General features: G+C 35.9%; 6 protein-coding genes across 10 annotated transcripts; 5 read left to right on the top strand and 1 right to left on the bottom strand.

Moving 5' to 3' along the window:
* The first annotated feature begins 1,418 nt into the window (after positions 1-1,418).
* LOC110230015 (importin subunit alpha-7) lies at positions 1,419-5,995 on the top strand. The gene is given in 12 exon segments (XM_021031552.1): positions 1,419-1,771; positions 2,439-2,517; positions 2,720-2,814; positions 2,905-3,036; positions 3,297-3,482; positions 3,921-4,084; positions 4,160-4,238; positions 4,467-4,595; positions 4,697-4,824; positions 5,067-5,342; positions 5,344-5,473; positions 5,739-5,995. Coding segments are annotated over 11 exon segments (1,584 nt in total). The 5' UTR covers positions 1,419-1,582; the 3' UTR covers positions 5,471-5,473; positions 5,739-5,995.
* Positions 5,890-8,485, bottom strand: LOC9320597 (syntaxin-43). Of its 2 annotated transcripts, none has more exons than XM_021031553.1 (8): positions 7,939-8,485; positions 7,385-7,661; positions 7,197-7,286; positions 6,897-6,968; positions 6,735-6,812; positions 6,583-6,648; positions 6,419-6,499; positions 5,890-6,318 (listed from the first exon to the last, which is right to left on the bottom strand). In XM_021031553.1, exons 1-8 carry the CDS (start codon positions 8,160-8,162, stop codon positions 6,211-6,213), a joined length of 996 nt encoding a protein of 331 aa, XP_020887212.1. In that variant the 5' UTR covers positions 8,163-8,485; the 3' UTR covers positions 5,890-6,210. The 2 variants fall into 2 exon arrangements, with proteins under 2 accessions (XP_020887212.1, XP_020887213.1); XM_021031554.1 differs by having other exon boundaries at positions 7,385-7,658; positions 7,939-8,483.
* Positions 8,486-8,820: 335 nt separating this feature from the next.
* Positions 8,821-11,192, top strand: LOC9320596 (protein DEHYDRATION-INDUCED 19 homolog 3). Its single transcript, XM_021031551.1, has 5 exons — positions 8,821-9,156; positions 9,617-9,759; positions 10,048-10,125; positions 10,232-10,497; positions 10,750-11,192. Exons 1-5 carry the CDS (start codon positions 9,081-9,083, stop codon positions 10,856-10,858), a joined length of 672 nt encoding a protein of 223 aa, XP_020887210.1. The 5' UTR covers positions 8,821-9,080; the 3' UTR covers positions 10,859-11,192.
* Positions 11,193-13,894: 2,702 nt separating this feature from the next.
* LOC9318499 (nuclear transcription factor Y subunit A-2) lies at positions 13,895-16,460 on the top strand. 3 transcript variants are annotated; one of them, XM_021033091.1, is made up of 6 exons: positions 13,895-13,988; positions 14,113-14,160; positions 14,566-14,830; positions 15,155-15,249; positions 15,362-15,580; positions 15,666-16,460. In XM_021033091.1, exons 3-6 carry the CDS (start codon positions 14,626-14,628, stop codon positions 16,032-16,034), a joined length of 888 nt encoding a protein of 295 aa, XP_020888750.1. In that variant the 5' UTR covers positions 13,895-13,988; positions 14,113-14,160; positions 14,566-14,625; the 3' UTR covers positions 16,035-16,460. The 3 variants fall into 3 exon arrangements, with proteins under 3 accessions (XP_020888750.1, XP_020888748.1, XP_020888749.1); XM_021033089.1 differs by lacking the exon at positions 13,895-13,988 and having other exon boundaries at positions 13,995-14,160; XM_021033090.1 differs by lacking the exon at positions 13,895-13,988 and having other exon boundaries at positions 13,995-14,164.
* A 517-nt stretch (positions 16,461-16,977) lies between these two features.
* LOC9320594 lies at positions 16,978-18,236 on the top strand. Its single transcript, XM_021031419.1, has 3 exons — positions 16,978-17,358; positions 17,446-17,601; positions 17,687-18,236. Exons 1-3 carry the CDS (start codon positions 17,296-17,298, stop codon positions 17,888-17,890), a joined length of 423 nt encoding a protein of 140 aa, XP_020887078.1. The 5' UTR covers positions 16,978-17,295; the 3' UTR covers positions 17,891-18,236.
* A 1,780-nt stretch (positions 18,237-20,016) lies between these two features.
* On the top strand, positions 20,017-23,990 carry LOC9320593. 2 transcript variants are annotated; one of them, XM_021031418.1, is made up of 7 exons: positions 20,017-20,371; positions 20,460-20,615; positions 20,711-20,916; positions 21,345-22,223; positions 22,299-22,453; positions 22,547-22,761; positions 23,244-23,990. In XM_021031418.1, the coding sequence occupies exons 4-6, from the start codon at positions 21,774-21,776 to the stop codon at positions 22,551-22,553; spliced, it is 612 nt and encodes a 203-aa protein (XP_020887077.1). In that variant the 5' UTR covers positions 20,017-20,371; positions 20,460-20,615; positions 20,711-20,916; positions 21,345-21,773; the 3' UTR covers positions 22,554-22,761; positions 23,244-23,990. The 2 variants fall into 2 exon arrangements, with proteins under 2 accessions (XP_020887077.1, XP_002884527.1); XM_002884481.2 differs by lacking the exons at positions 22,299-22,453; positions 22,547-22,761; positions 23,244-23,990 and having other exon boundaries at positions 20,028-20,371; positions 21,345-21,629.
* The last annotated feature ends 15 nt before the right edge of the window (positions 23,991-24,005 follow it).

Here is a 24,005-nt window from a genome sequence, read left to right as displayed (position 1 = left end):
TTTAGCAAAGGCTATTTGCTCCAATTAATATATTTTCTTCTTTTTTATGTATTATACGAAATCATCAAACTCACCATAATCACAGCAATGTGTATATATATCATTAACATTTGAAGGTATTTTACGCCACAAGACATTCATATTCCACTAAACGTCGATTGTTAAAAACTGAATAATCAGATGATGATGATACACGTTTTTTCGCAAAGCTAATGTAAAAGCGGATCATCTAGCACGAAAATTCGTACAGAACCGCTTCATATCACATTTGTAAACAACATTCCACATGAATGGCTCTTTTGAACTCTAATTAATTTCGGATGATAAAAAAAAAAAAAATGATACACGTTTCCAATTTACATTTGTTATTTGTCCTATAGTATTGACTCAATCGTAGATTCCATATTTAAAATATGAACTTTTTAAAAATAATCGAAGCTTCTATTAACTTCGTGCCACTTGTCTATTTGCCCAATTAATTCCATACGATATATATCACAACAAATAATAGTAAAATTTTATACATTAACTAGATTTTAACCCGCGGTACACTATGGGATGATTTAATTTTAAAGTTAGTATAAAAATATTTTGTAAATTGTATCTCCTTATAACATATTTATTTATATTATAGTTTACAATTGTTATTAAATAACGGTATACCACGAGTTCACGAGATAATTATTAATAAACTGAGGATTTAACCCGTATTAAAGCGGTATATAAATATTGATTCAAATTCGTCCACCATATAAATCATTTCCGAAATATAACCCGTTCCGTAATTTCTTAACCCGTCCTGTGATTTGTATTAAAAAAAATAAGAAACGGCGGATTAATGATATTTTAATCTTTTTATTATTGTTGATTCAAAAACCCGTCCCGCCAAACCCATCCCGCCAAAAAACTCATTTATTTTATTAATGTTCTTATTTATGATATGATTCTGAATCATTGTCTAAATATTTTAATCGATGTAGAACGTTGAACACACATTTTTGTCAATTGGATAATATATGTCCGTTTTTAAAATTTCGAATCACAGTATATGCAGAAAAAAAATTGATTTTTTTTTTTTACTTTATGTATTATATGATGATTCAAAACAGTTAAAAACAAATCAAACAAAGATGATAGGAGAATCATAATTATAAATCTTAATAAAATCTTCTAAAAATCTAAATTATTAAATATGGAATATCCGGTGTATGAGTTAGGTTAAATATAACCCGACCCAACAAATTTTTTGTGAAGGAATTTTTAAAATGGGTCGGATATCCGATATACCCGAAAGCTTTTTTACCCACCCGTCACAAAAAGTGCTGCGATTATACTAGTATAGATATCTGTAACAGAATATAGGCGGGAACGAACGCTTTTTTTTTTAATTAATATTTGTTCTCCCTAACTTGTCTTACAAATTCGAATTTGACCCCCTAATGTTTTTAAATAACGATTTTACCCTAAAAATTAAAATTTAGTGTGTTTCTAGTGTGGGCCTGTTTCGTTGCTTTCGTGGGAATTTGATTTTGGTCGCATAAAACCGTCGAAATCATTTGGTAGGGAAGCGAGAGATCAAAAGATGAAGGGAGGAGAGACGATGTCAGTACGGAGGAGCGGGTACAAGGCGGTGGTTGACGGAGTTGGTGGACGGCGGCGAAGAGAGGATGACATGGTTGAGATCCGCAAAGCTAAGAGAGAAGAGAGCTTGCTTAAGAAGCGTCGCGAGGCTCTTCCTCATTCTCCGTCCGCTGATTCTCTTGACCAGAAGGTCAGTTTGGCATTTTTAACATTTTGTATTTTCGTCGCGGAAATCTGGAGATTGATGAATTTGGCAGATAATTTCTGGAGATTGATAACATTGATTCATAGATGCATGCTTCTGGTGTTACAAGTTTTGAAATGATATATACAGTTCCGATCGATTTTGCGTTTCTAATTGTGTTGAATTTGGTGTTCTTAATTTGTCGATTCGAGTTATTATGTCAAATATGGGATTTCGGATTTCTTGACCTGTTGCGTTGTGAAATTTGACTTTGATGCTTGAATTCTCGATATACGATTTGGATTGCCTCCTGACATTTTGAAATTCTCAGAGTGAGCTACTAATTTTTCATGATTGCTTTTGGTTTATGAAGAATTTGCATGTTCTGAAATTTGGTTTAATAGTCCTAGAATTATCAGAATGAGCTACATAGCTTTGGTATTTTGTAGTTGACTTCTGAAGGATCTAAATGCTATGGAATTCGGTTAATGCTTAAAATTCCCAGTATGAGCACTTCAAGACTTTCCATATTTATTTTTGAACTGAAGATTTTTCTTTTGCATGTTCTGAAATATGATAATGGTGACTGAAATTTTTGGAATGGGAGATTACATTTTGTATATTGGATAATTTTTTCCATTTTTGAGTAGTTTGTATGTTCGATTGGTTACAGTTGATAAGCTGTATTTGGTCTGACAAGAGGGATCTGTTGATTGAGGCTACTACTCAGATCAGAACGTTACTTTGTGGTGGTGAGAGACATCCCATTAACTTATTTACTAACAGATTTGATACATCGGTTGCTAAGACATAAACGAGCTATTGCAATTGCTAAATGAGCCACAGCAAAACTTTCCAAATTTATAATGTTAGACTGTAATGTAGTTTGATATGAAACTAAAGCTATAACGATGTATTCACTCTCTCTAATGCTATTTTATGTTATTTTGGTAGAAATGTTTAACTTACGCGTTGAAGAAGTTATACAGGCCGGTTTGGTTCCACGCTTTGTGGAGTTCCTAACATGGGATGACTTCCCCCAGCTTCAGGTTAGCTTCGATACACCTGTACATTCAATCTAGTTTTATCCCTAGCTTCACAAGGTCAATGAGTTTCGGTTTGTGGAACAAATTTTATAGTTTGAAGCGGCTTGGGCTTTAACAAATATTGCATCTGGAACATCTGAGAATACCGAAGTGGTGATTGATCATGGAGCTGTTGCAATACTAGTGAGACTTCTCAACTCGCCATACGATGGGGTCCGTGAGCAGGTATATTGAAGTGGTGATTGATCATCATGCATGCTATGTTGTTCTCAAAATATTTTGACTGCTAAGAGCCTGTGGTTGGTTCTGCAATTGATAAACTTTAAAGATAAAGAAAATGACCAAGATCAATAAATGGAAAGCAAATTTCTTAAAGAAGATACAAGTTTAGACTACATATAGTTGTAGGTTTAATATATATTGTCGAGTATATTGTTCCCCTCCCGTAATCCAGTTGCAATTCTTTGGTATTCTTGGACAATCAGGTTGTTTGGGCATTAGGAAATATTTCTGGAGACTCTCCGAGATGCCGTGATATAGTCCTTGGACATGGAGCTCTACCTTCTCTGCTGTTGCAGTTAAACCATGGAGCCAAACTTTCTATGCTTGTAAACGCCGCTTGGACTTTGTCTAATCTTTGCAGAGGAAAGCCTCAGCCTCCATTTGATCAGGTGAGGTTTGAATCAAAGTGAGCTTTGTTATAGCACCTCCTTCTCTTGCACTCTCAATATATTGTGGTCCAGCATATTTAAGAGATGTTATCCGGCTGTAGTCCAAATTATGGTGATCAAGGCCTGTTTAGCACTGGAATATTTAATACTGTAAAAACTCTGGTAACAAGGTTTGATTCTTGGTTGAGGACAATCCCCAAGAATTTTTTTTTGTCATATGATCATTGTAACCAGGGCACCTGAAGGTTTTGTTCTGGCAGTAATAAATACATCTTGAAAACCTTTCACGCTCTCTTTATGGTTGCTTGACCTTAACTTTGTGATCCACACTGCTGTAGTTATCCTGCTAATTTTCTTTGCGTGTTTAGTTTTTTTCTGATTGGATTTGATGAATGTCGTATTCTTTTAGACATCTTACTTATTACGAAATGTTCACAGGTGAGTGCTGCATTACCAGCTCTTGCACAACTCATTCGATTAGATGACAAGGAGCTCTTGGCTTACACGTGTTGGGCGCTGGTGTATCTTTCTGATGGTTCAAATGAAAAAATACAAGCCGTGATAGAAGCCAATGTTTGTGCACGACTTATTGGTCTTTCGGTGTGAGTGTTCAGGACTTTAGCTAACCAAAAAAATCCAGAGTCATAGATTCTGATGGCTTTTTGCTTTCTGAACAGCCACCGTTCGCCTTCAGTTATCACTCCCGCTCTTCGCACCATTGGAAATATTGTAACTGGAAACGATAGTCAAACTCAGGTAGTAAACAAACGGCCAGAGATACAAATTTAGTATTAGTATCGCTTTTTAATATTATCCCTGCTCTTTTTCCTTTTTGCGCTGGATATTCTACTGTTACTGGCTTTTTTCTGTTTATCTTTGTCAACTAAAAATTCAAATTATCTTTGTCAACTAAAAATTCAAACAATATTTGATTATTTATCACAAGTGTGTTCTCAGAAAGTTTGTTCTTTGTGATTTTCTTAGCATATAATTGATCTTCAAGCGCTCCCATGCTTGCTAAATCTTCTAAGGGGATCCTATAACAAGACCATCAGGAAGGAAGCTTGTTGGGCAGTCTCTAATATCACTGCTGGTTGTCAGTCACAGATTCAGGTTAGCCTATATATCGACTCTGAACTTCTCTTTTTAATCGCAAGCCTAATTTAGATGTTGCTCTGAATATATGTCTGCACTTGTTTATTATCTTTCCATAGGCTGTCTTTGATGCTGATATATGTCCTGCACTTGTTAATCTGCTCCAAAACTCTGAGCACGACGTCAAGAAGGAAGCTGCCTGGGCTATCTGCAACGCCATAGCTGGAGGCTCTTACAAGCAAATCATGTACGTAGAACAAAACTCTATACAAAACTAGAACTATATAGACCATCAAATATTCAGTAGTCTAGATGTAGTCATGAAAAGAGTTCAAACAGCAGAACCAAATCTTATGGGTCTCATTCCATTGAATTTATTTCAACTTTTCTTGGTAGAGTTTTCAGCAGGTTGTTTGATACTTCTCTAATGCATGTGGGTTTGTTTGTTTCCTTCCAAACCTCTCATGCGATCTGCTAATGTCTGGATAGGTTTCTAGTAAAGCAAGAATGCATCAAACCGTTGTGCGATCTTCTTACATCCTCAGATACTCAACTTGTCATGGTTTATTTAGAAGCACTCGAGAAAATACTGAAGGTGGGAGAAGTTTTCAGCTCAAGACACGCTGAAGGTATTTACCAATGTCCTCAAACAAATGTAAACCCACATGCTCAGCTAATAGAAGAGGCAGAGGGACTGGAGAAAATCGAGGGCCTGCAATCTCATGAGAACAATGACATCTACGAAACGGCGGTGAAGATTCTTGAAACAAGAAGAAGAAGAAGAAGAAGAAGAAGATCAAGGACAACAAGACATGGTATATTTCCCACTTGACAACTTTGTAAACATGCCAACACCCTCAGGCACTCTAAGTGAGATGCACTGCAGACCTTAAGAGGTAACACTTATATTTCCTTTTGGTAACTTCACTTGGTTTTTTGCTTGCTCTTTATGGACTAAGTAGGAACAAGCTCCGATTACCTCCGTTTTGTTTTAGATCAGAGAGTATGGTTTGGTTTTGTTTAGCCTGCGTCCTGAGAGAAACTTAACAAAACCCAAACCAAGCAATTTTGTTTCGGTTTTGTTTGATGAATTTTACTTTAGTTCGGTGTAGTCTCATATAAAAGCTTCATCTCTTGTTTAATGTCTTACTGATGATTCAGGACAAGGGGGTGTGGCAAACATACACTCAGCTCATCTGTTCATAACACTAAGTCACTAACTGAAAATCAAGGTTAGAGACTAAATTGCTTGCTTTATATAGTAATGACAATGTTGTCAGTACGTAGTAGTAGTTTGTAATCAGGAACAAACTTTACAGTTCTATCTGATCTCTTCTCCATAGATTCTTAAAATCATGGTTAATTTCTTTACATGTAAATAAATCATTATAAACTCGTAAGAAGCCAAGTTACAAACACTCAATACAAAAGTGATAATGTTCTCCTATGTAAACGCCATAAGAAGTAAAAAAAAAATCCAGAAGAAGCTGCAGTAAATTAAAGCCAGCGAGCCAGATAGACAACACAGTTCGTTTTTCTCTTCGGACCAATTTGTGGATAGAGAACACTCCGCAACGCAAAAATGTGGTGTTCTTGTTTCAAAAGAATAAAAATAATGAGGGATCTCCTTGTGTCACAAGAGAATCTCCTTGAGGATTAAGAGTACCAGCATGATGAAGCAGAGAATGACAAGAACAGATGCACACATCACCATACCTCCTTGTCTCTGTGTACGTTCCGCCTGTGGAGATTCACAAACGATTCCACTTAAAAATTTAGGCATTTTATGGTGAGAGAGAGAGTGAGTATTATTATACACACTGATCGTAAAAAAAGTTTACCTTTTGCAGCTGTTTGAGACCATCGTCGACGGTACTAGCAACGTTCTGGATATTATAGTCAATCCGATCAACTATCGTACCCTGTCATGACAAGTTTTGCTCTCAAGTTATAGTATTTCTAGAATCAGTGGCTCAGAAGCTAGACAACAGTTATAGTGTTATACCTGGTCTATCACAAGCGCGGAAAGATCCTTCATGATCTGAGCAAGCTCGCTTACGGATTCGACAACCTGTAGATGAAGCAGAACAAGAAGAAAGTGACAAGATTATGATTGTGTATGAAATAGGCTAACAATTAAGAGTTGCAAACACTAACCTGTTGAATCTCTTTCTCCCTCTCTACTGATATTTCCTCACTCTTTTTTATCTTGCTTATTTGATGCTCACTAAATACCTGTAGTGAAATTCACATCTTGCATTATTACAGACATATATAAAGATGAATTATGGGTATAGGATTGTGACAAAGGCATCATACCATATCATCAAAGTCATCATCTTCTGCATTATAGCTGCTTCCGTTCAGATTCATCTCTATATCCGATCCATCCTGATAATACACATCACAGCCAGGAGTCAAAGTTTCTTGGAAATAAAGAAAATATAATTGTCCTGAAAATCGTAGAAATAACTAACAAGAGAATCTAGAAATTCATAAAAACAAAATATATTAGAGTGCAGCTGCAGAACAGATCGAGAAAGTCCAGAGCAACTCAGAATTACAAATAGTGAAGCCTTGAGGCTTGAGCATAGGAAATGTAAAATGCTCATTGCATACCTCTTTTTGTAGTCTCAAACGTTTCAAATATGTAGACTGTTTCTTGCGTAGCTCCATAGAAAGGTTTTGGAGATCAGTAGCAAGAGATCGCTGTTATTAAATACAAGAGACTAAAAGTTGAAAATGTTGATGGAAAATAAAAGGACATGCGTTTAAGAGACACATCAAGTCAAGTACACCAAACCAACCTGGACGTTTTTTCTGACATTTGAATCTTCAGAAGGTCCAGCTGCAGAAAGCCTCTGAAGTTGCTTCTCAGATTTCTTCAATAGGAAGGTGATCTCTTGTGTCAAAGACTCGATTTGATGTTGATCTTCTTTACCATCCCCAAACGAAGGCATCAACGCTTTCGCATGAGCCTTTCCCAATTCAGCCATTTTGGTTCTTGCACGTTGAATGTAAACTGAAATCTCCTCAGATACATCAACCCAATCTGGTGGTAATCCCACTGTTATTGTACCTCTACTAGGACATTGGAAACAAGAAGCAAAACTTTCAGTTTAACAAATAAGGCCACAAAAATATATTCAATTGCTATTATCTTCATACTCAATAAGTAGCTGAAACAACAAAGTTGAACATCTAGCTACCAATTCCAAATCCATAAGAAACATTCGTGCTCAGGATGACACCAATGTTGAAACTCACACTAGCAACTACATGAAGTGATTAATTTCTTATGCAATCACCAAATTTATAACATTTCAATGGCAGCGAGAGAGAGAGAGGGGAAGAGAAGTACCTCGAATTACCAGGATCCTCGGTACTGACTGGAGCATAAGACCGATTCGGATTCAATAGAGACGTGCTCGCCATCTCGATCACCGGGCCTAAGCCGGATTTAGCTCCGGTCAACGAAGTGTGCTCCGTTACCGTCGACGACGAAGACGACCCCATTGGAGCACGAACGCTCCTTAGAGAGCTTCTGTACTTCCTAAACAACAGCGTACGATTCCTAGTCGCCATAGCAGCTCAAATATAAACCCTAGAAGAATCTCAGTGATAAGTAACCAAGATCTCGGCGTCTAGATAGATTTTAGCTTCCCTTCCGATCGAAAGCTATAGATCTGAACAGGATCGCGGTTTCATCATAGACAAAGCAACGTAACAACGCGCGAAAAAAGAACGAATGTGACGGCGGAAACCGGCCGATTACCGGCGGGATCAAAGTTCTCCGACGGAGAAAAACAGCTCCGAGATTCACAATATAGAAATGTCTTCTTTTTTCGAAAAATTCATTAAAAAAAAACATCCAATCGAGTATCGAGTGAATCGATAATCAATAAACAGTTGACAAAAAAATAAAATCTCCTGCTTTTGTGTGCATCTTTAACTGCGAAATCTTATAATAAAAACCAATTAAAATACGTCACGTGTCTAAAGAACAACAGCATGACGTTTCCAAATAAACGTCATGTTTCTGAACGTAGATTACACGTCGGGTAAAAGTGATAAAAACGGCATGCATTTTCGTAGACTTTACAAAAAGAGAGAGATAGAGAGAGTGGCCCAACATTTTTTCTATTTTTCCGCGAAAGATTCATCATCATTGAAAGCAAACGTTTTTATTTTTTTTATAAATACAATAAATAGGTAACGAAATAAAAGAAATTATTATAGTACTCGTCTGTCTCTCACTCTCTATCCAAAATAATTAAAATGAGGAGAAGCCAAAAAAAAAAGAAAGACAAAACTTTGTTTAAAAACCGACCCAGAATCGTGGTCTTTGTAATCTGTCTTTTACCATTTTCGTTGGATTTCTTCAGACAATAATCAGACTCCGACGCCAGAATCATTTTCTTTCGTAAATCGATTCATTTTCTTCATAACTTTATTTGTTGAGTTTTTTCTTTCCGGGTTTTGATTTGGTTAGTTTTGTCAATAATGGATTCTGATTCATGGAGTGATCGTCTTGCTTCAGCTACAAGGAGATACCAGCTAGCTTTTCCACCACGATCTGGTTAGTTTAAAGGATGTCAAATTTTCTCCCTCTCTTCTAAAAGATTACTATTTGGCTGATAATTGATTCTAGAGAAATATGAAGGAAAAAGGTGGCCTTTTGTAGCTGATTTTATTGATTGATCAAGTATGGTTTGGTTATGATAAGAAAATTTTCAATGTTTTGTTGATTGTTGTTGGTTGGCTTCGGCCTTTGCTTGATTTCTGAGAAAATGGATGAAAAATATCCAAAGTTGCAGTCTTTGTAGCATTTCAATTACTCCTCATGTGATGCTACTATATATGCTCAGTGTTTGTGAACATGAGAAATTGAAAGATATTGTTGTTATTCTCAGAAGAGAAAGATGTTTCATATACTGTAACCACACAAGTAGAGTAGGGGTTTAGCAATTCCAGTTACTCTCTTTGTTTTATTATAGCTTTGCGGTATCTATTTGATGGATGTGCTTTTGGGATTGCAGATACATTCTTAGGGTTTGAAGAGATAGATGGGGAAGAAGAGTTCAGGGAAGAGTTTGCTTGCCCTTTCTGTTCTGACTATTTTGATAGTGTGTCTCTCTGCTGCCACATAGATGAAGATCATCCTATGGAAGCCAAGACCGGGGTAATTTTCTTTTTATCTTTTAATATATCCATTAATCACATTTGAAGCCAAAAATGTGTTTATGCAATTCTGTTCTCACATGATTCTCAAAGTTTCGACTGAGCTGTGTTGGTTCCTCTGTTGTTTGCTTCAAGGATATGACAAAGGCAACTGAATATATTGGCATGTTTATATCCGACTCACGAAGGAATAATAGGATCAGCTGTGTCTATTGGATCTTTTTTTGGGGGATTTTGTTTGGATTCCTTGACAACTGAGTGTTTAATCTAGTGAACATTGTTATTGCAGGTATGTCCAGTTTGTGCGGTTAGGGTGGGTGTTGACATGGTTGCTCATATAACCCTTCAACATGCTAATATATTCAAGATATCCTTTTCTTCTTCTTAATTCATATATAACAATCGATTTTCTATATCAGTGTTTCTATATTCCGCTGTTAGGTTGTGTTGTAACATCCTTAACGAGATATTACATGCACCGCAAGAGAAAATCAAGAAGAGGCGGGTCACATTCCACGTTATCGATCTTAAGGAGAGAGTTTCCTGATGGAAACTTTCAGAGCCTATTTGGAGGATCTTCGTGTATAGTATCTTCTTCCTCATCATCCAATGTAGCGGCTGACCCATTGTTATCGTCGTTCATTTCACCTATTGCTGAAGGGTTCTTCACAACGGAGTCATGTATATCTGCAGAAACCGGTTCTGTCAAGAAACCATTAACTCAGAGTATACCTGAAGGGTATATTTCCTCCTTCTCACATCATTTGCTTTGCCTAAACTCTTATGGTCACTCTTGTTAGTTAAAATCTGACATGTGCCGGTATTTCAAAAGACTGTTGAATCTCTAAAGATCTGATTGAACTTTGCATTGGATCATTTGCTCATCTGTTTTCTTCTGGGATTTATGAGCCAAACTGAAACTCTATGATCAAGTTGAGTCTTATACACATACATGTATGGATCACTGATGAAGTTTTTTTGTGGATGATAGGAATGCAAAAATACCGTCTCTTTCAGCTGAGGATCATAAGCAGAAGTTGAAACGCAGTGAGTTTGTTCGAGAGCTGTTGAGCTCTACGATTCTTGATGACGGCTTATAATGGAGTAAAATGCTTCTGGTAACTTGTCAGCAATGAGGAAACTCCATGTTCTGTCTCAGGAGAAAGTAGGAAATTATTGTTTGTGGGGAGCAAATAAAGGAGAGAGAGAAAGAGATTATGAATGAGTGTAACTTATGAACACATTAATAGCTTCTGCGGTTAACGCTCCAATTGCCTGTAGGTCATGAAAAAACAAAATGTATCTATTTCACGTATTTGCATTCAATCATTCGTTTCCAATTCCTTGATACAATCTGGTTAGTCAAAGTCTTACGTTTCATTGCTTGTGAAAGTTTGCATTGTACTTTCCTTAACAGAGAAATATCGGTTCCTACTTGTCATGGCAACGATTTCAGATTTTGTAGAGGCACATTTCTTCTTGAATCAGATTTTTAGCTTGTACAATAATTTCTGAAGCTCGTTAGCTGCAGTATTCAGAAAGTAACTAAAGACGAGACAAAATTAGCCCAATTACTATGAAAACAGTAAGCTTAAGACTGAAAAGATGGTAGGGGCTGCGCGAACGCAAACCCCCTCTGCCACAAATAATGACGTAGGCTCTTCCTCAAGGGAAGACCTTAAGCATAGCACCCTTCCGGTATGTGCAATGGAAGTCACTAGCCTAGGCCACTCGTCTTCTTGATCGCGAGTTGACCCCGTCCAGGTAAGTGATTTTCTCCGAGGCATGGCTCTCTTATTTATACTCTGTTTTAGAAGCCTCCTTTACTTCTTGTTACCGATGTGGGACTTTTGCTAAACTCCACATTTCCCACCGTTCTAAATTTTAGATTCTCTACTGGGCCGGTCTCTTTGGTGGCCCAAATTCAATTATTTTTACAAAGATGTAAATTGACCCACGTTTGGATCCAACTAACCTAGAATTTATCAAGTTTTGCAATGAGTTATTTAAAATAAAACTTTTTTGAAAGAAAAACCGTATACAGTAGTTCTTTTTTTTTTTTTTTTTTTTCGTATACAGTAGTTCTTTCTTCTCAGTCTCAGCGGTTAATATTTTTTTGTGTGTTAAAAGAATTTTGTTTTGTCAACGATCAAATCGAGCATTGAGGAAAGGAAGTGACCTAACTAAAAGCAAAGGTTCTTTAATTCCTTTATTACTGCCGTAAGCAAAGGTTCTTTAATTCCTTTAATACCCATAAACTGATACACGTACACACTCGACTTCCACTTGAGTGTACTTAGTTCATGCATTCAAGTGGAATGCATAGGTAGCTCTACTTCATTTTTATACTTCGTTATTTCGAGCATATTCAAAAGTTGGATTGTCAATTTCGTATATTTTAAAGCTTTTCTATACTATTATTTTTTTTTGGAAAAAGGCAATATTTTCTTAAGAACATATAACAGAGTTGGTGATATATTAGTCATTAATCGTGTTTTTTGGAAGCTTATGAACAAGTGGAGCCTTTGAGTGACTTACAAATATATCGCATAGGAGAATAGGATGAACAATATCTATTGCGACTGGTTTTTTTAAAAGCAAAATCACTTTAAGAAAGCTAATGGATTATATATATATATATATATATATATATATATATATATATATATATATCTTTTCTATACTAGCTTTATGATTATTTACTAAAAAATATTAATAAAATATTAGTATTAAACAAAAGAAAAAATGATTTGAAAATGAGTTATTCATGTTGTTTTTCTATCAAGTCAACTACACTAAAACCTCAGATCACTAACCAAAAAAAAAAGATGTGCTCTAGATATTTAGGATAAACTAATTAAAACTAGAATGAGCTTCTACATATTTAATTAGTGAAAGTAGATATTTTTGTTAGAATTACTGACTAACAAGTGCATAATACAATTAATTATCGTGTTTCGGAGGAAAGAAAAGCTGGTAGTGGGGATAAGCTTAAGCACTAGTGCACTACATGTAAACCAAAATCAAGCATTAAAGTTAACCAACTAAACTACTCCTTCTGTTTCAAAATATAGGATGTTTTAGAGAATTTTTTGTTTCAAAATATAAAATGTTTACAATTTTCTATGCAACTTTTTAATTCATTTGATATTTTATGACCATTAGTATTCGGTAGTCTTTTGTACTATAGGTTTAATTTTATTAAATTAAATATTAAATGATAGTTTTTTTTAAAAAAAAAATCTTAAAGTGTATGCATATAGCTATATTTTGATACAGATGGAGTATAATTTAACCTCTATTCCTCGTAAATTTTAGTCAGTTAACTTAAGTTTAGTTAAGTTCAATTAAACATCTAATATAAACAAAACTCTTAAAATCTTAAGTTAACTTCTTAGGTCAAGGAAGCTAATCCATAATTTTCCGAATCAAGTCCAAAACTAAAAGCAAAGCTACTATATAATCTCTTACAAATATATAACACATGTTAATGTATTCGGAATGATATTTATAGAGCTAAACTATTATAACACATGTACGGTCGGGTTCACAAAATAACTAGAACTATTTAAAGAAACATTACAAAAGAGGAAACAAAAGGACAATTGTGTGAAAATCATTTGGAAACCTAGTTAAGAATAACATCCTCAACAAGTGGAAATGCTATTGTGATATATGTGTTTGGTCTATTTACAGACTTTATACAAGGTTGATTCTAGTAGACTTCATATAATGTTTTGGTAGGGAATGAGTCACGAGCTTATAATAGCAAATATTGGCATGTCATTGTTGAAGATGTCAGAGTGTTACTTTATTTTTATTTAAATTATTTAGTATTTTTGAGTGGTGATCCTTTTTTCCGTATGACGCATATACAAATTTTTAATTAAAAGCTTACAAGGACCACAATCATAATAATAAACGATGCAATTGACAAGCCAAGCACTACTCTTACCTAATGGAAAAAAATGAAAATGAAAAAAATGTTATTTAAGTGGGATCATTGTAGCTTTTTTTGTCCTCAAGGCATCATTGTAGCTTTTTTAAACAAAGCACGTCAAGCCAACGCTATAGTTAAAATAAAAACCAGAGCAATTGTTTTTAGTTGTTTTAAATTAATATCTCCAACTCCAAATAAAGTAGAAAAAAAAAATAGAGCAGCATAAAAGTTGAAGGTGATTGGTTGATGAACCTATAGTTGTCATCTACACTTGTAATATTCATATATTGGTACGTCTCTCTCTTCTCCTTTCTCTTTCTCTCTCTCTACTCATGTGTGTGAATGAATCTCTGTTTCTTGTTTTGGAACCGATATGGCTTCCTAACAATTGGGCTTTTCTCTGCCTCTTCCTAGGAATCTGAAGCGCTTCTCTACTCTCTACTCTATCATCACTCCATCTGTGTAAGTTTTACTCAATCTCTCATCTTTTTTTCTTTGCTTTATTCTTTTAGATTCACATAGGTTTTCGTGTGTTTGATTTTGACCAACATTTGGGATTTTATTTTACTTCTTTTGGGAGTTTGTTTGCTATTGGGGACTCTTGTCTGTAAAAAGATTTCAGTTCTTGTGTCTTATCTTCTCGTTTCACACAAGCTTTTTTCCTTACTTTAGACAACAAGTCTGTCTCTTGATGATGATTCACATATGGGTTTTGTCATTCGTGTGGTTTTGCGTAATACCCAATCCCAAAGTTCTTTCCTTTTTCTTCTTACAAGTTTTCTAAATTGGGTTTGAAATTTGACAAAGATTTCACATCCAACTCTTATTTACTTTGTTGACTTTTGTTTTGTTATCTATCTTCCATAGGAACAAATCTTTCTTCTTCTCAGCAATATCCACTTTTCACTTTTGTATCGGAATTTGGAGATGGCTATGCAAACTGTGAGAGAAGGTCTCTTCTCTGCTCCACAGGCTTCTTGGTGGACTGCTTTTGGATCTCAGCCGTTGGCTCCGGAGAGTCTCGCCGGCGATTCTGACTCGTTCGCCGGTGTTAAGGTCGGATCTGTCGGAGAGACAGGACAAGGTGTGGATAAACAGAGCAACTCTGCAACTCACTTAGCTTTCTCACTTGGTAAACTCTCTTTTGTCTTCTCCTTTCAATGTCCTCAAATACATGGTTCTAGTGAAAATTTCTGAAATTGTCAAAAGTGGCTTTTTTTGGAAAGTGCTAGTACATGTTTTACTAGTTATTTATAGGTATGAGAGTGAACAGGACTGAGCTAAATTGTCTGAAAAGAGAATCTAAGATTCTTCAAGATATAAAGATGTTACGAAAAGTTTTTTTTATGGTTCAAATTCTGGATTGTAAAATGTCATTTGTTTTGTACGTATTTGTGAATCTAAAAGAATGCATTTGTGATTTGATTTGGACTAATTTTCATTATGTATGTATTAGGTGATGTAAAGAGTCCAAGACTTGTGCCAAAGCCTCATGGAGCTACTTTCTCAATGCAATCGCCTTGCTTGGAACTTGGATTTACTCAGCCACCGGTAAAAACTTTTCCGCATTGAAAAACATATAAAGAAGAAGCCTATCATCAATTTGCTTTAATTAGTTTCTGAGTACTTTAGTGTTTGTTGGCTGTTTATTTTGGTCATTTAGATCTACACAAAGTATCCTTATGGGGAACAACAGTACTATGGAGTTGTTTCGGCCTATGGATCTCAGAGCAGGGTAATGCTTCCTCTAACCATGGAAACGGAAGATAGTACCATCTATGTGAACTCAAAGCAATACCATGGAATCATAAGGCGACGCCAGTCCCGTGCAAAGGCTGCTGCTGTTCTTGATCAGAAGAAATTGAGTAGTAGATGCCGCAAGGTATTTATAACATATAGAAACTAGTTTGATACTTTTGTGCAAATGATTTCTAATTAGTGTGTTTGCCTTGTTATGTATGTTGCAGCCATATATGCATCATTCGCGCCATCTCCATGCATTGCGGCGTCCTAGAGGATCCGGTGGGAGATTCTTGAACACTAAAAGTCAGAACTCGGAAAAAAGCGGAACCAATGCAAAGAAAGCTGACGGAAGTATGCAGATCCAGTCTCAGCCTAAGCCTCAGCAAAGTAACTCTCAGAATTCTGAAGTTGTTCATCCGGAAAACGGGACCATGAACTTATCGAATGGATTAAATGTGTCGGGATCAGAAGTTACAAGCATGAACTACTTCCTAAGTTCTCCAGTCCATTCTCTTGGTGGCATGGTAATGCCTAGCAAGTGGATAGCAGCAGCAGCAGGAATGGATAATGGCTGCAGCAATTTCAAAACCTGATCCTTTACCGTTTCACAGTCAAACGGAGAGAGATAAAGAACTCTTGCCTTGAAGAAGGAAAATGAGTTTTTTTTTCTTGGTATAAAGGATTTTCCTTTTTGCCAATCCGCTTTAGCTGTGAACAGGCAAATCATCTTTGGCTCATTCTCTATTAAGGTCACTTCACTGTCAGGTGAAAAAACTTTGATTAATCTTCTGTGTGAAAGTAGTTAAAACTGGTGAAGAACAATGATGGGTTTGGTCACTAAACCCACTTGCTCCAACTAGTAGTGTGTGTGTGTGTTAAGAAAACTCTGTTATCTGATTTTTGTAGCTCTCTCTGTCTCTGTGTGTTTCTCAAACAACTGTAAGAATTTTAAGTTATGTGGCTTATGTAACATATTTAAGACGTGTGTTTTTGTATAGTTGGTCGAATTTATGTTATTATTTGCTTATAATCCATCACTTATACAGCAAAGACAGATTAAACAAACTCTGTTCCAAATCCAATTAGGTTTTCTCTTTTCTCATAATGCCAATTGTCTAGGGTTTGCTCCGGTATAATCAATGGACCTCAAAGAATACGTAGCAGAGACGAAGAATACGTAGCAGAGACGACGACAGAAGGAGACTCGAGCAAATTGATGGAGACAACATGATACAGTCAAACCACGCAGCGATAATGAATACGTTGACTCTGAAGAACCCGTGGATGAAGCTTTGGCCTTCGCTCTTGCGATCCTTGCAAAACGAGATGAGAGAAACCTAGCCATACAAGTAGAGAACGACTATGAGGTTGATGAGAGCGGCGATGAAGAAGAAGAGAGTGACTCTGAATTCTCTTACTCTGGAGAAACACTCATCATAAAGCCCAAGTGGTGGGTCGAATTGATTCCAGACTCTTCTTATTTTGCCACTTGAATCCGCACGTGCCAACCCACACGTGTAATACTATATCACAACAGAACCCACGGAAGACTCGAGCGGCGATGAGGTTGAAGAGAGCAGCGATAATGAATACGTTGACTCTGAAGAACCCGTGGATGAAGCTTTGGCCTTCGCTCTTGCGATCCTTGCAAAACGTGAGACCGATCCGGCGGAGGAAATAGAAGAGAGCGACTATGAGGTTGATGAAAGCGGCGATGAAGAAGAAGAGAGTGACTCTGAATTCTCTTACTCTGGAGAAACACTCATCATAAAGCCCAAGTGGTGGGTCGAACCTGAATGGGATTTGGACAGCTTCGATGGTCTCGAGTACGATTCCTCCGAAGAGGAAGATGAAATGTCCAATGAAGAGGATGAACAAAAGTGGCGCCGCTTTAAACGCCAGCTCACCGAGAGCAAGGTTTGATAGAATTTTTAACTAAATTTATGAAAATTTGTTAGCTGTATAATGAGTTAATTTGTGTAACGTGTGTGCTTTGGTTTTTAGGGGTTTTACGTGGAGCCGGAGCTTATGCCAATGTACAACTACTCACGATTCAAACCAGTCGAAGATTTGGAACGTTCTGCAGGTTGCGGCCAAACCTACCGCGAGTTTTTTGCAGAGATGGCTTGTCTCTGTCTCAAAACATTCAACCAATACAAGGTTTATTAGTTCTAACATTTCTTTTCTCTTGCCTGTATATACATTTATGTGTAAGCTAACATTTTAACTAATTGTTTTCGAAAAGCGGTTGAATGTGGAGTTTGTGGAAGTGTTGAGAGGTGCATTTACAGCAGGATCCAAATCAAAGGTGTACATTTCATTCATGGCTAAGGAGAAACCTGATGGGCCTCTTGTCGAGTACCAATGTAAGGTTTGTTGTACGGTTGTTCGAAACGTGAACTATCCCATCCTCTGTAGACCAGCTCATAAAACGGGTGAAGAACAATAATGGGTTTGGTAACTAAAAACCCACTTGTTCCAGCTACTGTGTGTGTCTGTGTGAGATAGAACTCTACTCATGTTATATACATTATCTCTCTCTTTATTTGTGTGTTTCTCAAGCAACTGTATGGTCTTCAAGTTATGTCGCTTATGCAACATATTTAAGACCTGTTTTTGTATATCTTGTCGAATTTACTATTTGACTATCTCATTAATAAAACCACCGCCAGATACTTCTGTAATTTGTAAAGGATTTATCAAATATCTTTGTAAGACATTTAGGGTTTTCACTTTTCTTATTACAATATTAACCCAACTAGATTTTAATTCATGGTACATCGCGGGATGATTTATTTTAAAATTAGTATAAAAATATTTTGTAAATTGTATTTCCTTATAAAATATTTATTTATATTATAGTTTAATGTGATTTTGTTAAGTGTCAGCGGTCCAATGTGATTTTTGGCTTCCCACTTTGCTTTTATTAAGCTTAGCGTTTTTGAAATGTTATGCTATAGTTAGCGTTTTTGAAATGCTATGGAATAGTAACCAAATTCTGAATACCATTTTTAATAGCAAATACGTAAACCGTGCTATCGTCATGTGCTATCAATGCTCATATTTTTTTGTAGTACAATTGTTATTAAGTAACGGTATACCACGAGTCCACGAGACAATTGTTAATAAACTGAAGATTTAACCCGTATTAAAGCGGCATATTAATGATATTTATAAATATTGATTCAAATTTGTCCGCCATATAAACCCGTTCCAAAATATAACTCGTTCCGTAATTTCTTAACCCGTCCCATGATTTATTTTTATTTTAAAATTTAATGATTATTTATTATATATAAAAGCTTACAAATCATATCATTTTCTAAGACATTTATATTTTAATAAACTGAAGATTTAATCTGTATTAAAGCGGCATGTTAATGATATTTTAAAATTTTATAAATATTGATTCAAACTCGTCCACCATATAACTTCGTTCCAAAATATAACCCGTCCTGTAACTTTTTATCACGTCCCGTGATTTGTTTTCTAAAAGTAGTAATTTTTAAAATTTAACGATTATTTATTATATAAAAGTGTGTAAATTTTATAATGTTTTAAGATATTTATATTTTATAGTTTACAATTGTTATTAAGTAACATTATACCACGGGACAATTTTTGGTTTTATACAATCTTTTCTAAATGAGACTGATTTAATATGTCTAATATTGGTGGTATTAGAAAAAAAAAGGATTTAATCCGTATTGAAGTGGCAGATTAATGATATTTTAATCTTTTTATTATTGTTGATTCAAAAACCTGTTCCGCCAAACCCGTCCCGCCAAAAAACTCATTTATTTTATTAGTGTTGATCTTATTTATGATATGATTCTGAATTATTGTCTAAATATTTTAATCGATGTAGAACGTTGAACACACATTTTCGTCAATTGGATAATATATGTCCGTTTTTAAAATTTCGAATCAAAGTATATGCAGAAAAAAAATTGATTTTTTTTTTGAGAAATTGTTAAAAATGCCCCTTTTTCAATACCCCTTTTCAAAAATGCCCCATTTGAGAATCCATTTTTAAGTTTGCCCTCTTTTAATTTTTAATGACCATTTTACTTTATTTGAAACAAAATTAGGTCTACAAATTGTGGGATCACTTTTCCCGCCAAAAATTATTTTGTATTTTGTGAACCTAATTTTGTTATATTTTCTTATATATTTGTGATATCTTTTATTAAAAGAATTGTAATTTAGTCATTTTGTACATAAAAAGGGGTATTTTTAAAAATGGACAGCCAAATGGACTATTTTTGAAAAGGGGTATTGAAAAAGGGGTATTTTTGTGAGTCTCCCTTTTTTTTTACTTTATGTATTATATGATAATTCAAAACAATATAAAACAAATCAAACAAATATGATAGGAGAATCATAATTCAAAATCTTAATAAAATCTTCTAAATATCTAAATTATTAAATATAGAATATCCGGTGTATGAGTTGAGTTTTATTTAATCCGATCCAAGTATTTTTTTGTGAAGAAATTTAAAAAACGGATCGGATATCCGATTAATCCAGAATCATTTTTACCCAACCGTAATCAAAGTGTTGCAAAAATACTAGTATAGACCGTCCATGGTTTACTCTCATAAAAATTAAATCAATGGATCTGAAAGAATGCGCAGCAGAGACGACGGAATCGAGCAAGTTGATGGAGGCAACAGAACCCTTGGAGAAAATAGAAGAGAGCGGCGATGATGATTACGTTGACTCTGACGATGAGAATGATGAGAGCGGCGATGATTACGTTGACCCTGACGATGAGCTCTTACATCCGACGTGGTTTAAAGTCCCTGAATGGGATGTGGACAGCTTCGGTGGTCTCGAGTACGATTCCTCTGAATATAAAAATGAATTCCCCAAGGAAGAACATGAAAAACTATGGCGTCGCTTTAAGCGCCAGCTCATCGAGAACAAGGTATAACTAATTAATTGAGTGTAACCGCTAGCTCCTAATATGTTAGATTGATAAAGAGTAAATCTTGACTGTGTGTGCCTGAATTTAGGGGTTTTATGTGGAGCCAGAGCTTTGGCCAATGTACAACTACTCAGATTACAAAGTAGTCCCTAATTTGGATTTGCCTGCCAGTTTCGGGCAAACCTACCGCGAGTACTTTGCAGAGATGGCTTGTCTCTGTCTCAAAAAGTACAACCAAGACAAGGTTTAGTTATTACATGTTGTTTCTCTTGTCTATACATACATTCAGTACGTGTGATCTGACATTTAGAAAAAAATTGCTTTATTGTTTTTTAAAAGAGATCGAATGTAGAGTTTGTGGAAGTGGTGAGAGGTATATTTACAGCCGGATCTAGATCAAAGTCGTACATTACATTTATGGCTAAGGAGAAACCTGATGGACCTCTTGTCGAGTATCAAGCTAAAGTGTGGTGTACTGTAATTAGACACGAGAACTATCCCATTCTCTGTAGACGGGCTCCTAAAGCAAACCAAAAATAGTAAAGGTATGGTTTTGGACCCAAGCTCAAACATGTAGATTTATGATGTTTTTTCACAATTTGGTATTCGGGGACTGAGTCAAGAAGATAGGCAGAGAAGCATCTCGAGGGTTTGTCTTGGCTGACCATTTTTGTCCCTACAACTACATGCAAAGTGGGGGTTATCAATAGCTAAAGTGCAAGTTTTTTTTCAACTATTTGGTTCCTTGTTAGTGAGATTTTTTAGTTCATCTATACAACCTCAGGGATTGATTCACTAGTAAAGATGTGTTAAAGATAGAAAAGAAGCTGTTGAATATTCAAGTCTATTTGAAAGTGTGTTGTGTGTTCTATGATTTCAGAGTAACTGAGAGATTTTCATGGGTAGATATGAAGAAGTTAGCTCTTACAACCTTCTAGAATCTAACTTGTTCTGTTTTTTTTTTTTTTTTTAGATGGATGCATAGCTGGAGTTTGCAAAAGGGCATCTAAAACATGGCCAGTTTATGGATGGATTCTTAGGCTATTCGAGAGACTCTTCTTTCTGGTTTCTAGACGTCCTCTGTTCCTGCCTTGGGTCTAAAGGAAAGACATGTAGCTTCCTATTTGTAAGAGAGACATAGTTAAATATACACTACAAGAGATTTAATAGATAAAGTCACTTTAATTATGTCATTCTAAAAAATAACGCAAGAACAAAACAAAAAGGAAGCGATTTGGAGTCGGTTATTAATCCACAATCAAAACCGACGTACATATAATTAAATTAACTTTCTTATTCACTTAAATTTTAATGGTTATAGTACTTTATATATGATACTTGATAAAAAAAAAATTCAGAGAAAGTACAGGTACTCAGACCTCGTGATTATAATCGGAAGTTTATGGAGGCAACAGAACCCATGGAGGAATCTTTGGCCCTCGCCACTACTTCCCTGGCAAAACGTAAGGCCGAGTCTGACCCAGCGGATGATATAGAAGAGAGCGGCGATGAAGAATACGAATACGTCGACTCTGAGGAGGATGAGAATGAAGAACCCGTGGATGAAGCTATGGCCTTCGCTCTTGCTTTACTGGCAAAACGTAAGACCGTGGCCGAAGAGAGCGGCTATGAGGTTGATGAGAGCGGCGATGAAAAGGAAGAGAGTGGCGTTGAATACTCTTACTCTGGAGACATGCTCGTCATAAAGTCCAAGTGGTGGGTCGAACCTGAATGGGATGTGGACAGCTTCGATGGTCTCGAGTACGATTCCTCTGAAGAGGAAGATGAAATGTCCAATGAAGAGGATGAACTAAAGTGGCGCCGCGTCAAACGCCAGCTCATCGAGAGCAAGGTTGAATTTTCTAACTAAATTTATGCAATTTGTTAGCTTTGTAATGAGTTTGTCTAACGTGTGCTTTGTTTTTAGGGATTTTACGTGGATCCGGAGCTTATGCCAATGCAAAACTACTCACCAATCAAAGCAGTCGCTGATCTGGAATGGTCTGCGGGTTTGGGCCAAACCTACCGCGAGTACTTTGCAGGATGGCTTGTGTCTGTCTCAAAACATTCAACCAATACAAGGTTTACTTGTGATAACATTTCTTTTGTCTTGCCTGTATATACATTTATGTGTAAGCTAACATCCTCGCTAACTGTTTTATTGTTTTCAAAAAGGGGTTGAATGTGGAGTTTGTGGAAGTGGTGCGAGGTGCATTTTCTGCAGGACCTAAATCAAAGTCGTACATTACATGTATGGCTAGGGAGAAACCTGATGGGCCTCTTGTCGAGTATCAATGCAAGGCTTGGTCTACGTTTGTTCAACACGAGAACTATCCCATCCTCTGTAGACCTGCTCCTATCACAAAGCTCTCAAACCAAAACTAGTAAAGGTATGGTTTTCGACTCAGCATTTCTTTTGTCGTGGATACTTTCTATAGCTTGAAGTTGTGCATATTTGGATATACTTATGTCCTAGCTCAAACATGTTTAGATTTAGGTCATCGGGCATTCAGTCTCATGTTTGTTAGAAAGATATAGTCAAAGAACCATCTCAACAAATTATATTGTCTTGGCTGATTATATATCTGTCACTACAAGTATCTTAACATGGAGAATATCATGAACAACTAAAGTGCATGTCTTATTACTATTCGTTTCCATGCTAGAATAGGGATTAAAGGTGACAAGTATCTTCTGACTGTTTAGATCTATTTGAAACTGTAAACTGTCTCTGTGCATGACTTCAGAATAAGAAATCTTTGAGGGTAGATAAAAAGATATTTACCTCTTCTAAAGTGATTCTAGAAGGCCATTGTGATTAAGGTCTAAGTTGCTGATGACTTGTTTATCTTTGTTCTCTTTCGTCTGGAAGATGAATATTAGACTGGCTGATCGAGAAGATGGAATTCGCTGGCTGATGCAGAGGATGGAGTTCGCACCAGGTCATCTAATATGAAGTCGTATGTGTTAAAAAAATTCAACTTAGTAGTACTAAAGCACTTTTATTGTGTTGCCAATATCTATGTTTTAGGTACTTATCTCTATGTTAGCTAAATAACTTGTCAGTGTTTGTGTCTTATATCTTAAGAGACTTAAAGTAAATGTTTGTGTTTTATAACTTTGGAAGCATGACATGTCTCCTTTGATGCAGTATCCTCGTTTTTGGGATTTTTTCTTTTGTTATGTTTCATGTTATGTATGTCACATGAGTAAAAATCAAACATATCCATCCATATACCAATATCAATGAAAAGGATCTAACAAAATGTTAAATCATGGTAGATAGAAAACAATAACTTTAACATACGCTTGTTAAGGGCAAATGGAACAATAGATGAGAAAGGTTACTACAATGTAAGTGGCGACGATGTAGAGTATTTTCACGGCGAGGTGCTTGAACACTTAAAAAACATTGTGTGTGTTTCTCAATTTCATTTTGCTATTATCTGCGCGATTAGTTCAGCTCAAAGATGCGAGGGATATTCCATTTGAACGTGAGTTTGTTTGTTTGTATGGAAAGTTGTCAAACATTTAGCAGTTTGTTTATATGATTGTGTCAAATACCGAATCGATTGTGCAAGGAACTCTACTTCTCAATTCTCATCAGAGCCACTTCACCAACATGGGACTCTAA

This window comes from Arabidopsis lyrata (assembly GCF_000004255.2).
Source record: "Arabidopsis lyrata subsp. lyrata unplaced genomic scaffold ARALYscaffold_3, whole genome shotgun sequence".
NCBI lineage: Eukaryota > Viridiplantae > Streptophyta > Magnoliopsida > Brassicales > Brassicaceae > Arabidopsis > Arabidopsis lyrata.
This window is presented reverse-complemented; position numbering and strand designations above follow the sequence as displayed.

Coding starts and splice junctions, on each gene's coding strand:
- LOC9320596 (XM_021031551.1), top strand. CDS start 9,081: ATGGATTCTGATTCATGGAGTGATCGTCTTGCTTCAGCTACAAGGAGA. Junction 10,126..10,231: donor AACATGCTAATATATTCAAG/ATATCCTTTTCT, acceptor ACGAGATATTAC/ATGCACCGCAAGAGAAAATC. Junction 10,498..10,749: donor ACTCAGAGTATACCTGAAGG/GTATATTTCCTC, acceptor TGTGGATGATAG/GAATGCAAAAATACCGTCTC.
- LOC9320593 (XM_002884481.2), top strand. CDS start 20,057: ATGGATCTGAAAGAATGCGCAGCAGAGACGACGGAATCGAGCAAGTTG. Junction 20,372..20,459: donor GCCAGCTCATCGAGAACAAG/GTATAACTAATT, acceptor GCCTGAATTTAG/GGGTTTTATGTGGAGCCAGA. Junction 20,616..20,710: donor AAAAGTACAACCAAGACAAG/GTTTAGTTATTA, acceptor GTTTTTTAAAAG/AGATCGAATGTAGAGTTTGT.
- LOC9320594 (XM_021031419.1), top strand. CDS start 17,296: ATGTCCAATGAAGAGGATGAACAAAAGTGGCGCCGCTTTAAACGCCAG. Junction 17,359..17,445: donor GCCAGCTCACCGAGAGCAAG/GTTTGATAGAAT, acceptor TTTGGTTTTTAG/GGGTTTTACGTGGAGCCGGA. Junction 17,602..17,686: donor AAACATTCAACCAATACAAG/GTTTATTAGTTC, acceptor GTTTTCGAAAAG/CGGTTGAATGTGGAGTTTGT.
- LOC9318499 (XM_021033091.1), top strand. CDS start 14,626: ATGGCTATGCAAACTGTGAGAGAAGGTCTCTTCTCTGCTCCACAGGCT. Junction 14,831..15,154: donor TCACTTAGCTTTCTCACTTG/GTAAACTCTCTT, acceptor TGTATGTATTAG/GTGATGTAAAGAGTCCAAGA. Junction 15,250..15,361: donor TTGGATTTACTCAGCCACCG/GTAAAAACTTTT, acceptor TTGGTCATTTAG/ATCTACACAAAGTATCCTTA.
- LOC9320597 (XM_021031553.1), bottom strand. CDS start 8,162: ATGGCGACTAGGAATCGTACGCTGTTGTTTAGGAAGTACAGAAGCTCT. Junction 7,662..7,938: donor GAGGATCCTGGTAATTCGAG/GTACTTCTCTTC, acceptor CCAATGTCCTAG/TAGAGGTACAATAACAGTGG. Junction 6,500..6,582: donor CCGCGCTTGTGATAGACCAG/GTATAACACTAT, acceptor TTGTCATGACAG/GGTACGATAGTTGATCGGAT.